The 15,127-nt window shown below is 43.6% G+C and overlaps 1 protein-coding gene across 1 annotated transcript in view; it reads left to right on the forward strand.

The window, feature by feature from the left end:
• The window catches only part of LOC140191163 (uncharacterized), a 392,816-nt gene that overhangs the window by 82,763 nt on the left and 294,926 nt on the right, over window positions 1–15,127 (forward strand). The window contains exons 3-4 of the mRNA XM_072248300.1: window positions 5,114–5,327; window positions 7,780–7,942. Coding sequence (XP_072104401.1) covers window positions 5,114–5,327; window positions 7,780–7,942 — 377 coding nt within the window. The remainder of the gene's footprint in view (window positions 1–5,113; window positions 5,328–7,779; window positions 7,943–15,127) is intronic.

Below are 15,127 nucleotides of genomic sequence, written 5' to 3' on the forward strand. Positions count from 1 at the left end.
GTCAATTCAGATGACCAGACTGGGTGGGGGTTTGCCGACCTCGTTGAGTGTTTTGATACCATTTACCCTGGAGGTAAGGTTACTGGGTGAACTCCATTGGGGATGCGGTGGGCTAGGATCATGTGATGACAGCTTTTAGCCCAAGCTGATTGGCTGGATCCACTGGTATTTTCCCAAGCTGATAGGTGGAGAGGGGCCTAAGAAAGGGAAGTCTTGCTCGACTCACTGAATCATACCGTCCGTAGTGTCTGATACTGCCTCTTTGAAACTGGGATTTGCTTTGTTCCACTTCCCCGACTTTTTTCACAAGTCTGTTTCCTTTCATCTTAATTCTCCTGTGAAAGCTCTTATTGAATCTGTTTCCTTAGCCCTCACAAGTCCAATCACACTAGCTCACTGCTTGAAAATAATTGAGACACAGGAGACTGCAAACCCTGTAGTCTGGAGCGAAGAACAAATTGCTGGAGGGACACAATGTGCCAGTTCTGATGCTGGCTCTTGAATGGAAGCATTGTCTTCCCGTCTGCCTCCACGGTTGTTGCCTGAGCTGCTGAGATCCTCTGCCAGTTTGTTTCTCGGCTTAAAAATAATTGCAGCATATCTTTGGTTTTGTGGTGATAATTGTTTAAACTTTTGGCCTGTTGCTGACTTGTCTGCCTGAAAGAATAATTGCTAAGTATCTGTCATAATAAGTTCACAGTAAGCCACATCTTCCTCTCTATTTCCAACCTCTCTGTGAAAGTGTACGCCTGATTGAGGAATCCCCAAGAGGCGTCTAAAGGCTTGGCTAATGTCACTCGACTGGGGAAAATTTCCCTGGGCATCCAGAATGGAGTAAAGTGAATTCTTTCCAGAATTAAAAGCTGCAGTAGTTGGAAATCAAAATTAAAACAGCAGGCCAGGTAGCTTCGGTAGAGAGAGAAACGGTTAACAATTCAGATCTACTCCAATTCTTTTATTACAAGCAGACCATGTGTGTTAGGAATAATGTGGATCTTTAGATTTTCAGAATTCTAATGACATCAGATTTTCTTTTCTCTGCTCCATCGTAGAAAGCATTTAACAGCGGATAGAAACATAGAAAAAACTACAGCACAATACAAGCCCTTCAGCCCACTAAGCTGTGCCGAACATGTCCTTACCTTAGAAATTACCTAGGGTTACCCATAGCCCTCTATTTTTCTGAGCTCCGTGTACCTGTCCAGGAGTCTCTTAAAAGACTATCGTTTCCACCTGCACCACCATCGCCAGCAGCCCATTCCATGCACTCACCACTCTCTGTGTAAAAAACAACTTACCCCTGATATCTCCTCTGTACCTACTTCCAAACACCTTAAAACTGTGCCCTCTTGTGTTAGCCATTTCAGCCCTGTGAAAAAGCCTCTGACTATTCACACGATCAATGCCTCCCATCGTCTTATACACCTCTATCAGGTCACCTCTCATCCTCCGTCGCTCCAAGGAGAAAAGGCCAAGTTCACTCAACTTATTCTCATAAGGCATGCTCCCCAATCCAGGCAACATCCTTGTAAATCTCCTCTGCACCCTTTCTATGGTTTCCACATCCTTCCTGTAGTGAGGCAACCAGAACTGAGCACAGTACTCCAAGTGGGGTCTGACCAGGGTCCTATATAGCTGCAACATTACCTCTCCACTTAAACTCAATCCCATGTTTGATGAAGGCCAACGCACCGTATGCCTTCTTAACCATAGAGTCAACCTGCACAGCAGCTTTGAGTGTCCTTTGGACTCAGACCCCAAGATCCCTCTGATCCTCCACACTGCCAAGAGTCTTATAATCTGCCATCATATTTGACCTACTAAAATGAACCATCTCACACTTATCTGGGTTGAACTCCATCTGCCACTTCTCAGCCCAGGTTTGCATCCTATCAGTGTCCCACTGTAACCTCTGACAGCCCTCCACACTATCCACAACACCTTCAACCTTTGTGTCATCGGCAAATTTACTAACCCATCTCTCCAATTCCTCATTCAGATCATTTATAAAAATCACAAAGAGTAAAGCTCCCAGAACAGATCCCTGAGGCACTCTACTGGTGACCAGCCTCCATGCAAAATATGACCCATCTACAAACACACTTTGTCTTCTGTGGGCAAGCCAGTTCTGGATCCACAAAACAATGTCCCCTTGGATCCCATGCCTCTTTACTTTCTCAAAAAGCCTTGCATGGAGTACCTTGTCAAATGCCTTGCTGAAATCCATGTACACTACATCATGGTCCCCAACCACCGGGCCGCAAAGCATGCGCTACCGGGCCGCGAGGAAGCCTTTCCTCATTCCCTGTCATGCACTGTTAAGCTTGAGTGCATGCGCGATCATGACCCGCGCGTCGTCCATGTCAGCGCAGGAAGGAGATCAACTCCTCGAGCTTGCAAATGATGGTGGACTGAAAAGTATGTTTGACATAACATCTCTGCCGGCATTCCGGATCAAAGTCAAGGTTAAATATCCTGAGCTAGCCACAAAAGCACTGAAAACGTTGCTTCCATTTCCAACATATCTCTGCAATGAATGCAACAAAAACTAAATTGCGGAATAGACTGGACATAAGGAACCCCCTACGTGGATCGCTGTCTCCCATCACCCCTCGATAGGACTGTCTTGTTGCAGGGAAACAAGCCCGGGGCTCCCACTGATTCAGCGATATTGGTGTGTTGCAATGATTATATATGTTCATATGGGGAAAATATGTGCTGTGTGTTTAATATCCAAACGTTACTTAAAATGTTATGATACTATTGATTATAAGTGACTTATATAACCATATAGCAATTACAGCACGGAAACGGGCCATCTCTGCCCTTCTAGTCCATGCCGAACGCTACTCTCACCTAGTCCCACCGACCTGCACTCAGCCCATAACCCTCCATTCCTTTCCTGTCCATATAATCTATCCAATTTTTCTGTAAATGATAATACTGAACCTGCCTCTACCATTTCTACTGGAAGTTCGTTCAACACTTACTTCAAGCCCCTGTCCTCCCCTGATAATTGACTTATCACTATATTCATGCGAGGAAAATATGCGCTGTGTGTTTAGTATTAAATGCTTTGGATAAACCCTTTTAGAAACGAAATTGAGTGTGTTAGCTACTTATCACGTATATTCCGGTCGTGATTAACAGCCCCTCCCCCCCCCCCAAGAGAATCGCCAAAAACGATTTTTAGAAAAAAATCGGCACGTACATGCAAGTTGCGCATGCGCACAGAGGTGCCCGCGCAAGGCTTCATGGCCATTGTAGTCTTTCTCGGGGTAAACACAACGTATTTGAGTGCTACTCTTGTCCGTTGGCAACCCTACCCCCCCCCCCCCCCACCCCGACCCCCGGGTCGGCCGGTCTGCAAGAATATTGTCAATATTAAAACAGTCCTCAGTGCGAAAAAGGTTGGGGACCCCTGGACTACATTTACTGCTCTGCCTTCATCGATGTGTTTAGTCATATCCTCAGAAAGTTCAGTCAGGCTCGTAAGGCACGACCTGCCTTTCACAAAGCCATGCTGACTATTCCTAATCATATTATGCCTCTCCAAATGTTCATAAATCCTGCCTCTCAGGATCCTCTCCATCAACTTACCAACCACCTGAAGTAAGACTCACTGGTCTATAATTTCCTGGACTATCTCTACTCCCTTTCTTGAATAAAGGAACAACATCTGCAAACCTCCAATCCTCCAAAACCTCTCCCGTCCCCATTGATGATGCAAAGATCATCGCCAGAGGCTCAGCAATCTCCTCTCTTGACTCCCACAGTAGCCTGGGGTACGTCTCATCCGGTCTTGGTGGCTCACCTAACTTGATGCTTTCCAAAAGCATCAGCACATCCCCTTTCTTAATATCTACATGCTCAAGCTTTTTAGTCCATCCCTACAATCGCCAAGATCCTTTTCCGTAGCGAATACCGAAGCAAAGTATTCATTAAGTACCTCTGCTTTCTCCTCCGGTTCCATACACACTTTTCCACTGATTGGTCCTATTCTCTCACACCTTATCCTCTTGCTCTTCACATACTTGTAGAATGTCTTGGGGGTTTTCCTTAACCCTGTCTGCCAAGGCCTTCTCATGGCCCCTTCTGGCTCTCATAATTTCATTCTTAAGCTGCTCCCTGCTAACCTTATAATTTTCTAGATCTCTATCATTACCTAGTTTTTTTTTAACCTTTTGTAAGCTCTTCTTTTCTTCTTGACTAGATTTGCAACAGCCTTTGTACATCACGGTTCCTGTACCCTACCATCCTTTCCGTGTCTCATTGGAACATACCTATGCAGAACTCCACGGAAATATCCCCTGAACATTTGCTGCATTTCTTCCGTACCTTTCCCTGCGAACATCTGTTCCCAATTTATGCTTCCAAGTTCCTGCCTGATAGCCTCATAGCTCCCCTTACTCCAATTAAACTTTTCCCTAACTTGTCTGTTCCTATCCCTCTCCAGTGCTGTGGTAAAGGAGATAGAATTGTGATCACTATCTCTAAAATACTCTCCCACTGAGAGACCTGACACCTGACCAGGTTCATTTCTCAATACCAGATCAAGTACAACCTCTCCTCTTGTCAGCTTATCTACATATCCTTTATCTACATAAAGGATGGAGGCCTTTCTCTGACCCATCTTCTCAAGAAAACAGTTCCTCCATACATAATACAAATTTAAGAGAATGAGACAAACTAGATTCCTGTTGTGAAGATGTAGTATGGACACGGTGTAGGGAATGGCTTCAAATATGTACCTAAAGCCTCTGAGAAAACGCTAAGTCCCACTGACCCTTGAGCCTCCCTGGTTAATGACCATGCAAGATGGAGTGGAAACATTTGGGTGGTGCTAGGAGCCTCATGTTCCTGCCCTGGAGGTGTGTGGAGTTACACAGTGGAATAGATCTCTATTCCGGAAGGTAGAATACATGAATACATCACTGCCTTCCAAGCATGGATGGTTCATCAGTCACCTCAAACCCAAGCTGCCGGAAAGTCCATGGTTCCCACATTCATCACTGAAGTGCAGTCAAAGCAAGTCACTGTCTTGGCAGGAGAAGATATTGTCAGCAAATATATTTCTAAATTTGGCCTCTTTTATTTTTCTTTTCTGCTGCAGATGGAAACTTTCCTGAGAACTTCTCCATCCTAACAACACTAAAGGCCAAGAAAAACTCCCAGTTCTTCCTCCTCTCTGTTTACAATGACCAGGGCATCCAGCAACTGGGAGTCGAAATCGGTCGGTCCCCTGTCTTCCTGTATGAAGACCAGACAGGCAAACCGACCCCTGAGGATTATCCCATCTTCAAAAAAATTAACCTGTCCGATGGCAAGTAGGTTCATCTCACCATCTCTTATGCACGTGGCAATTGCTTTTCCTGTGAACAGCTTTGCAAAATCATTAGCTTAGGGTATAACCGTAGTGGTGACCTATTGTAATGAAGGTGTTTGGATTGTCAGCTACTCAAAAGGAATGGATTTTTTGGCACCCTGGATTACCTGAAGTACTGTTAATCCAAACAGACCAAGTCTCTTGAGGCTTTGCACTCTGACCAAACCCGAGTAAGAGGAGTTATTGTTAAGGAGCCTTGTGAAAATGAGTGTGTGTGAGAGAAAGAATATGCAGGGGAGAAGGCTCGTGGCAGACAAAGAAAGGAAGATTCAAAAAGAAGAACGCAGACAAAGGAAAATGGAAAATTTGGAAGAGGTAGAAAGGAGAGAGAGAGAAACCTACCTTCAACCTAATTGGTCCAAGCCAGTTGAGATGTCCATCTAACCTACTTCCATTTGCCCACCTTTGGTCGATATTCTTCTAAATCTTTCCCACCCAAGTGCCTTTAAATGTTAATGTATCTGTCTTAGCCTCTTGCTCTGGCATCTCATTCCGTATGTGGGCCACCCTCTGGTGAAAAAGTCGTCCCTCAGGGTTGTTACATCTCTCCCCTCTCTTCCTTCTAGTCTTGATTCCCCAATCCCAGGAAAAAGAGTGTGGGCATTCACCCTATCAATACCCTCCTGAACTTCCACACTGCAATAATGTCACCTCTCAGTCTCCTGTGCTCTAATGAATGAAGTCCCAGCCTCTCTCTATACTTGTGCAGTAAGTGGGATGATGGAATTCTAGGTGAGTTGTGGGAGAATGTGGAAATTTTGGGAATTTACACAGATGTGATGGTAATTATGAGGGCTTGTTAAAGGTGACCACCCTTCTGAAGGAGCAGTTAGAATGAGAGGTGAAGGAAATCCTTCAGTTCAGCTTGCACCTGCTGGCTAAAGTTTCTATGACACATGTCCCCTACAGTACAGATACAATCCCTTAGGCCCAGCAAGCCCATTCAAGCATCCATTTACTCTAATCTTACACTAATTCCATTTCTTTCTCCCCACGTAATCATCAGCTCTCCTCAGATTCTACCTATACACTGGGGAGGAGGGGTGCAACTTGATGTAGTCAGTTAATCTACCGCACACGTCTCTGGAATGTGGGAGGAAACTGGAGCATCTGGAGGAAACCTGCAAGGTCACTGGGAGAAAGTGCCACCTCGGCACAGACAGCACTCAACGGCAGGATCAAACCTGGCTCACTGGTGTCCTAAGACTGTAGCTCCACCAGCTTCCATGCCACGCTTGCAGCTGTGTTAAATGTGTAGTTCAAGCTGCTGTTGACTTGTGTTTGTGACAGTCAGGCCTGGGGTTGTTCAGGGAAAGTTGAAGGGGAGTGAGATTCAGAAAGCGTGCACAATTATTGCACAGCAATAGAAAATAGAGCATAGGAACAGGTCCTTCGGCTCACAGTGTTGTGCTAAACTAATTAAACTCATTACTACATGCCTAATTAAGCTAATCTCTTCCCTTTATTTTCTTCACATTGATATGCTGATCCAAGAACCTCTTAAGCACCTTGTATCTGCCTCCACCACCACACTGGCAGCAAATTTCAGGCTTCTACCACTGGCTTCGCATAACAAAAACTCTCCCTGAGATTCCACACCCCCTCCCCAATTTAAATGTGTGCTCTCTAGAGCTAGACATTTCAGCCCTGGGTAATGACGAATGCTAACTATTTATCTATGTCTCTTATAACCTTGTACATTTATGTCAGATCTCCCCTCAGCCTTTGCAGCTCCAGAGAAATCATCCAAAGTGTGTCCAATATAGCACATGCACTCTAATACTTACAGTATCCTAGTAAACGCAAACATGAGGAATTCTGCAGATGCTGGAAATTCAAGTAACACACATCAAAGTTGCTGGTGAACGCAGCAGGCCAGGCAGAATCTCTAGGAAGAGGTACTAGCTTACTAGCTCTTCCTTCAGTTAGTCCTGACGAAGGGCCTCGGCCTGAAATGTCGACTGTACCTCTTCCTAGAGATGCTGCCTGGCCTGCTGCGTTCACCAGCAACTTTGATGTGTGTTGCTTGAGTATCCTAGTAAACCTCTTTTTGCACCCTCTCCAAAATCTTTACATCGTTCTAATAATGGGCAAGCAGAACTGAAGGGAGTACTCTAGATGTGAGCTTACTAGAGTTTTATAAAGCTGCAGCCTAACTTCCTAACTCTTGAACTCAAAGCCTTGATTAATAAAGGCATGCATACCATATGCCTTACTTACCAGCCTCTCAAGCTGTGCAGCCACGCTCAGGGAGCGGTGGACCGGTGGAGGCACTTTGTAGTGTTCCTGCACTGTGGTGGTGAGTAATACTGTACTTGCGTCAGTGGTGCCCCTCACCGATGCCTACCTTTACTGATGGGAATACGTTAGTGTCGGTTGGTTGTGTTTCACAGGTGGCACCGACTAGCCATCAGCGTCGAAGGAAAGAATGTCACACTGGTCGTCGACTGTGACCAGCAGATCTCAGAGCACCTCGCAAGGAGTGACAGCCCCGTGGTCAGCACCAATGGAGTCACAGTCTTCGGTACCAGGATACTGGAGGAGGAAGTGTTTGAGGTTAGTGAGAAAACACATCGGCAGCTGACGTCCACCAGGTTTACCTCTGGCTACTCTATCGTCGGCCCTTTGCTAACAGTATTGGCTCACTGAAGGGCTGTGGTGCCCAACTGGAAAGTGTAACTTGTGCGAAACATGTTTTGTAATTTGTGTATTATCGTCACATGCACTGTGATACAGTCAAAGTGTTTGCTTGCTGCCCAGGCATTAAGTACCTTGAGGAACCATAAAAAGAAAAATGATTGCAGAATATAGAAAATAGTCTTGTGGTTACAGGGAATTGTAGATGCAAGGCACAGAAAAGCAGATTGAGAGATGAGTTCAAATTTATTTTACCAGATGTCCATTCAAGAGCCTTTCAACGTTTAGAAGCTGTCCTTCATAAACACAAGAGATGCTGGAAATCCAGTGCACTCACACAAAATGCGGGAGGAACTCAGCACTACATACTCTCTCCTGGTGTAGCTAATGGCACAGAGTATCAAAGATAAGTTGATGGGTGTTGTATATTTAATATTTCAGTAATGCTGTAAATACATTGTAAAGTATATAGTTTAATGAAGCATTCTTTGTTGTTTACATAATTCACTAGGGGTTGTATGTAAAGTATGTAAATAGCATATATCATTACACCACCACACCATCAGTATGTGCCTCACGAAAGTAATAACAAAGTCAACACATTATCCCTGGTTCCCTGATTTTCTTTTGATTAGTTTTTGGAGTTACAAAACATAACAGTGGCAATGAGGAAGATCTTAAAAAAAAAAAAAACCTGAGATGACTACATACCTGTTGAAGCACAGCCGTTAAGAGTTTTAAAAAACGGAGCATGATTTTCTCTTCAGGAAGAGAGAAAGACAGTTGGGTTTAAAAAAAGAGAGAAAACAGACAAGATTCATGGGAACATAAACAGTGAACTCTGGGTGATAATAATAAATTTAAAAAAAGGAAGCAGAAATGGCTGGCTACTTTGGAAAGATGGACACATTCAGTTGTACAATAGGTAACTGGATAATGTATACTGAATGAGTAGGGCAGTATTTTAATACAAATGGAATAGCTGATAAGAAACAAGTGCTAGTTTTGCTGAATGTTATAGGTGGGAAGGCATACAGTTTGATTAGAAATTTAACTGCTCCAACCAAACCAGCCAAAACGAGCTTTGCTGGTATCATGAATGTAACATTTAGAACTGAAGCCATATTTGATTGCAGAAGATTTTACGTTTCATTAGCAGAATCAAAAGGAAGATACACTGAAATAGATTTATGTGGCTGAACTGAAGAAGTTGGTTGAGCGTTATCACTTCAGTTATGGGCTTAATGATGCACTGAGAGATGGCTTAGTTTGCAGAATTTTCCATGAAAGCATTCAAAAACAGCTCCAAATTGAAGCACAACTCGCGTTTTAAATAGTAGTTGAAATCGCTGTATCAATGGAAACAGTAGACAGAAACATAATTGAATTGCAGCCAGGAATGAAAGTGAGTGTGAACAAAATTGCAATGTCTAAACAAAATTGTAATGCCTAAACAAAAGCCTTTCTGGCCAAACAAGTTATGTTACCATTGTGGCCGGAGCTCACATACACCAGACCAATGCAAATTTAAAGACAAAACTTGTAGAAATGCAACAAAGTAGGGCACACAGCAGGCAGAAAAAAAACAAGAAGAGAATGTGATAAAATGTCGAGTTATAGTTTGGAAAAGAGCACCAATCTGCATGCTATTGATGAAAAAAATCTGATGATGGTGCAAGTGACAGAGGACTGGGTAGCCCTGAGGTTCACAATATGAAAACTAACATGAGATGAGCTTACACCAGAAATGAACGGCAAATTAATTAAAATGGAATTGGATACTGGATTGACTGTTTGAGTTATTCCACAAAATGAGTTTGAATAGAATTTCAAAGATACTGAACTGAAGCCCACAGATATCCAACTAGGAACTTATACTGGAGAAAAGATAACTCCTGTGGGAGTGACAGTGAATTACAACAGCAGCCCAAATGCAGAGATGGGCTCATTATTTTTGGACAACACAATCACAAGGTCAAATTCAAGAGGGCAATTAATCATGGAAATACTGATGGATTGTCTTGTTTACCCTTGGAAAAGGAAATGCCTGAACAATTTACAAAAGAGAACACTCCTCTTGATGTATTCTTCCTACTGCAAAATCAAAAGTCTTCCTATTACAGCAGAGATGATCTAAAGGCCTCACACAGTCTCAGGCTACATGACCACCCAAAATGGCTAGAATATGCAGCAGAAATTCCTGTTTTACCTATTTTTACTAGCGCCGGGTTGCCTTATGTGGGATTGAGACTTGTTGTACCATTCAAGCTGAGAGCTGAAGTGTTGGAGGAGCTACCTGCCGGTCATCTAGGTGTCCTCAAAATGAAAATGTTGGCTCATGGCTTCGTCTGGTTGTCTGGGTTAGATCAGCAGTTTGAGCAGCTTGCCATGCACTGTTTGGGATGCTAACACATCCAGAAGATGCCAAGAGCAGCACTTTTCAATCCCTGGGAATGGCATTGTACTGGCAAAGTATTTATGTGGATTTTGCCAGACCATTCATGGGCACAGATTTCTTGGTAGTAGTGAATGCAGCTATAAAGTGGCAGGAAGTGTTCCCAATAGCCTTCACTACAGCCTCGCACGTTGTTGGTGTGTTGACAAGCTTCTTAGCAAGGACTGGTTTTCCAGAACACTTAGTCAGTATGTTGAGGATTTGTTTCAGTCATTCCTGAAAATGAATGGATTAAGATATATCTGCACCGTATGACCCAGCTACAAATGGCTTGGCAGGAAGGTTTATCCAGAGTCTAAAGAACACATAATGAGCAATCTCAGCAGAACACACCACACTAACACTGAATCAGAAGCTCGCAAACTTTCTTCTTGCATATCATAATGCAACACACTCCACAAGCCGTAATTCACCAGCCATGCTGTTCCTGGGTCGTCTCTTGGGCGACGTTTGGACAAACAGCTGAGGCAAATTGAAGTCGCTTAGGAGGTTCAGTGTTTCACTCCTGGACAAGCAGTCCTGCAGAGAGTCTACAGAAATGGTCAAAAATGGGTACTTGGGTGTGTAGAGCTGTCAGAACCACTTCCTGCCGTCCCAGAGTCAACTTGTACAACTACCATAGAGGAGGTCCCAGAACCTGAGATTGTTTCACACACAAGTTATGTTGTATAATATCCTCTGTGTAAAAGTACTGAAGTGGCATCTGTCATCGTGCCACCATGTCGTAAGAGCGAAGTTGATGCGTTATCCCTGGCTCAATGTTTCACTTTCAGTTAGTTTGTTGAGTTACAAACCTAGCAGGAGGTAACATGTACAAAGTACTGGAAGAACTCAGCAGGTCAGGCAGCATCTATAGAGAGGTATAAAGAGTTGATGTTTCAGGTCAAGACTCTTCATTGGGGAAGTGTAGATGGTGTCAGTGGGGAGGAGGTTAGTTTGTGAGATGGATTGGCCTGCATTCACAACTCTCTGCCATTTCCTGGTGTCTTGGGCAGAGCAATTGCCAGGGATTTGGGATTATCTCAGCAGATTGGAAGGTCTGAAGGTTCAGTTTCTCTGCTGTTTCTTTGACTCCATGTTCCTGTGATCGATTTGTTCTGAAGTAGGGGGAAGGAGAGAAAATACCTAACTCATTTCAGACATGATTTCTGTTGTCTGAAGAACTCAGATACTTTTTCTTAGGAGGTTAGAAGTATGAGGGGTGGACTCCTTGAAACAAGTAGCATCCTGGGAGGCTATGACGGGGTAGATGTCAAATCTACCAGTGAGAGAATCATAAACAAAGCGACCTAGTTAAATAATTAGTTTACTATCATTCAAAATTGAGGTAAGGAAGGTTTTTTACATTAATCAGGCCGCCAGAAGACTGACTATTGGTGTTATCTGGGGGAGGGGTGGAGAGGGGCCGGGTAAGGTCTCACGGTCAAAGCCATTCTGTGAATGCAGTGCTGCGAGCCAAGCGCCCAGAGCAAGGGAACATTACTGGGGCAAACTGTGGATCAGCTCAGAATCCCAGGCCAATACAGCATCTGCCCCGAAGGAAAATAAGAGGCCTGAAGTTTTAGAGAATAGAAAACACTGCCTCACTAGTTTTGCTGCCTACATGTACCGCTTATAGAGTGCAAACCTATCATCTGCACTCTGTAAAGCAGTGGAGAGAGGTTGCCGTTTTTCTTTGAATAGATTTCATTGGTTTTTCTTTCTTTTGTGTCTGCCTGTGGGAAGACAAATCTCAGGTTTATATTCTGCTTTCATAACTTGGTAATGAATGCACTTTGAACTTAGAATTTAATTTAATAATGTTCATGGATATGGTCCGTGTGCAGGTCAGTGGGACTAGGCAGAAAATGGTTTGGCACAGCCAAGAAGGGCCAAAAGGCCTGTTTCTGTGCTGTAGTTTTTCTATGTTTTCTATGTGTATGTATATAATCTTATTGTAATGCATAGTTTGTTGTTATGCATTGCATTGTACTGTTGCTGCAAAAATTTCACGACATATGTCAGTGATATTAAACCTGATTCTAAGCCCAGGAACTGTACTGTACATGAAATTTGGCTCACAATATCTGTGCCAAAGCTGAAGTGAAATTAAATCTCTTCTGCTTTCACAAGATCCACATCCCTCCATATCTCGACATTCATGTGCCCATCTAAAAGCCAAACTAAATCCACTGTGATTCAACGTTGTAAAACAATAAACCGTGAAGACTTCCGGGGGGAGGGGGGGTGTCAGTGAATACTGTTCATAGGCACTGTATGTTGTTTGACCCACCAAGTTCCTCCAGCAGCTCCAAATTCCAGTGTCTCCCAATCTCTTGTGACTACATTTAGCATGCAATTGGGATTACTCTGTGAGCCAGTGTGCCCTCAAAAGTGTGGAAATGGTGTCCCTCAGGAGCTCAGGAAGAGAATCACACCTTAATTTACATCAAATTAAGTCGCTTTACAGTGAAGGGAAGTTCAAAGTAAATTTAATATCAAAGTACATATCCTGTACCCAATAAAGTGGCCACTGAGTGTATGCTCATGATCTTCTGCTGCTGTAGTCCATCTGTTTCAAGATTCGTTGTGTTGTGTATTCAGAGATGCTTCTGCACACCACCATTGTAAGATGTGGTTATTTGAGTTACTGTCACATTCCTGTTAGCTTGAACCAGTCTGACCATTCTCCTCTGACTTCTCTCATTAACAAGGCTTTTTCGCTCACAGAGCTGCCACTGACCAGATTTTAATATTTTTCGCACTATTCTGTATAAGCTCTAGAGACTGTTGTGCGTGAAAATCCCAGGAGAGTAGCTGTTTCTGAGATAACCAAACCATCCTGTTTGGCACCAATAATTATTCCACAGTCAAAGTTACTTAGATCACATTTCTTGCCCATTCTCATCTTTGGTCTGAATGATAACTGAACCTCTTGACCATGCCTTCATGCTTTTATGCATTGAGTTGCTGCCACATGATTGGCGGATTAGATATCTGCATTACCGAGCAGGTGTACACTCAAACAAGAAGACTTGAAGCCACCGATCTGCAGAAGAAGACAAATGTTGCAAATACAAAATAAAACATTAATGATAAGAAGAAATGATACTGAAAAACATGTTGTAGGGTCCTGAAAGTGAGTTCAGTGATCAGTTCAAAGTTCAAACTAAATTTATTATCAAAGTGTGCCCATATATTACCATGAGATCAATTTTCTTGGATGCACAATAGAAACAATGAAAGACAAACAGCTAATGTGCAAAGGAAGACAGAGAGTGCAAATAACAAAAAAACATAATGATGAATGCGTAAACAATATGAATAAACTCTTCTTGGGCTTCCACCTGGGTACAGATATCGATTATAACTGACACTTTGATGACAAACTCTGCCATCTTCATCAGGGATGATGCCTGGGCATGTCTAGTCCGGTGGTATTTATACCCCCATTGTCCGTCCCTCCTGATTGGTTAGTCCTCATCCAGTCAGGCTTCTGCTCTCCCAACTGGTTTACAGGATACCTGTACCTGGCTGGAAGCCCGAGAAGAGTTTATTCATCATATACACCAGGAAAGCTCTAGATTCCTTTTCAAATAAGTAATAAATAATAATTAGAACATGAGTTCTAGAGATATTGAAAGTGAATCCGTAGGTTGTAGAATAAAGTCATTGTTGAGGTGAGTGAAGTTATCTTCACTGGTTCAGGAGCCTGATAGTTAAAGGGTAATGACTGTCCCTGAACCTGGTGGTGTGGGATCTAAGGCTCCTTGAAGCTCCTTCCTGATGGCAGCAGTGAGAAAAGAGCAGACATGGTGGTGGGGGCCGTTGAGGTTAGATGCTGCTTTCCTGTGACAGCGCTCCTTGTAGGTGTGCCCAATGGTGGGGAGGACTTTTCCTGTGATGGACTGAGTTGTAGCCTCCACCTTTTGTAGGCTTTTCCATTCATGGGCATTCGTGTTTCTGTGCCAGGCCATGATGCAACCAGTCAATATACTCTCTGCCACACATCTATTGAAGTACAGAAGGAGGCAATACTGGCTGAAACGTCAGTGCACGAAGACGGGCATCTGTTGCAGAGACAACTGCCAAAAGGAACTGCTGCTGCTGCATTCTTGTTGTTCTCTTGATGCCTCATACACCTGGCTTTGTGTTGCTTTGTTGTAATATTTATCAGCTTTCTTGGTGGGCAGGTGTCTCTTTTGTTGTGTTCCGATCCTTTCTGCTGTAACTTGCTTGCACTTCACAATTCTGCCCCTGCTGCACTATTCTGTGGTTGTAGGGATCACCTGGTGCCTCTGGATTATGAGGAAGACTGTCCCCCTCAGCGAGCTCTCAAATCCAAACAAGCTTCTGATCGATTCTGCCCATTCCACACGGTTGGCAAGCATTAAATGTGCAGACAACAGGAATTCTGCAGATGCTGGAAATTCAAGAAACACACATCAAAGTTGCTGGTGAACGCAGCAGGCCAGGCAGCATCTTCCTACAGATGCTGCCTGGCCTGCTGCGTTCACCAAAATTAAATGTGCAGCATTTTTTTTTGATAAAGAGTTTTAAATACATTCATGCTTGGGTTGGCCTGAAATAATCTGCCAACGAAGATAACTTCTTGGCAACTATGCACAGCCCTCCAGTGCATTCATTTGCAAAGTGAAAGAAAATAAATT

The sequence above is a fragment of the Mobula birostris genome, chromosome 32 (genome assembly GCF_030028105.1).
Source record: "Mobula birostris isolate sMobBir1 chromosome 32, sMobBir1.hap1, whole genome shotgun sequence".
In the NCBI taxonomy this organism is placed as follows: domain Eukaryota; kingdom Metazoa; phylum Chordata; class Chondrichthyes; order Myliobatiformes; family Myliobatidae; genus Mobula; species Mobula birostris.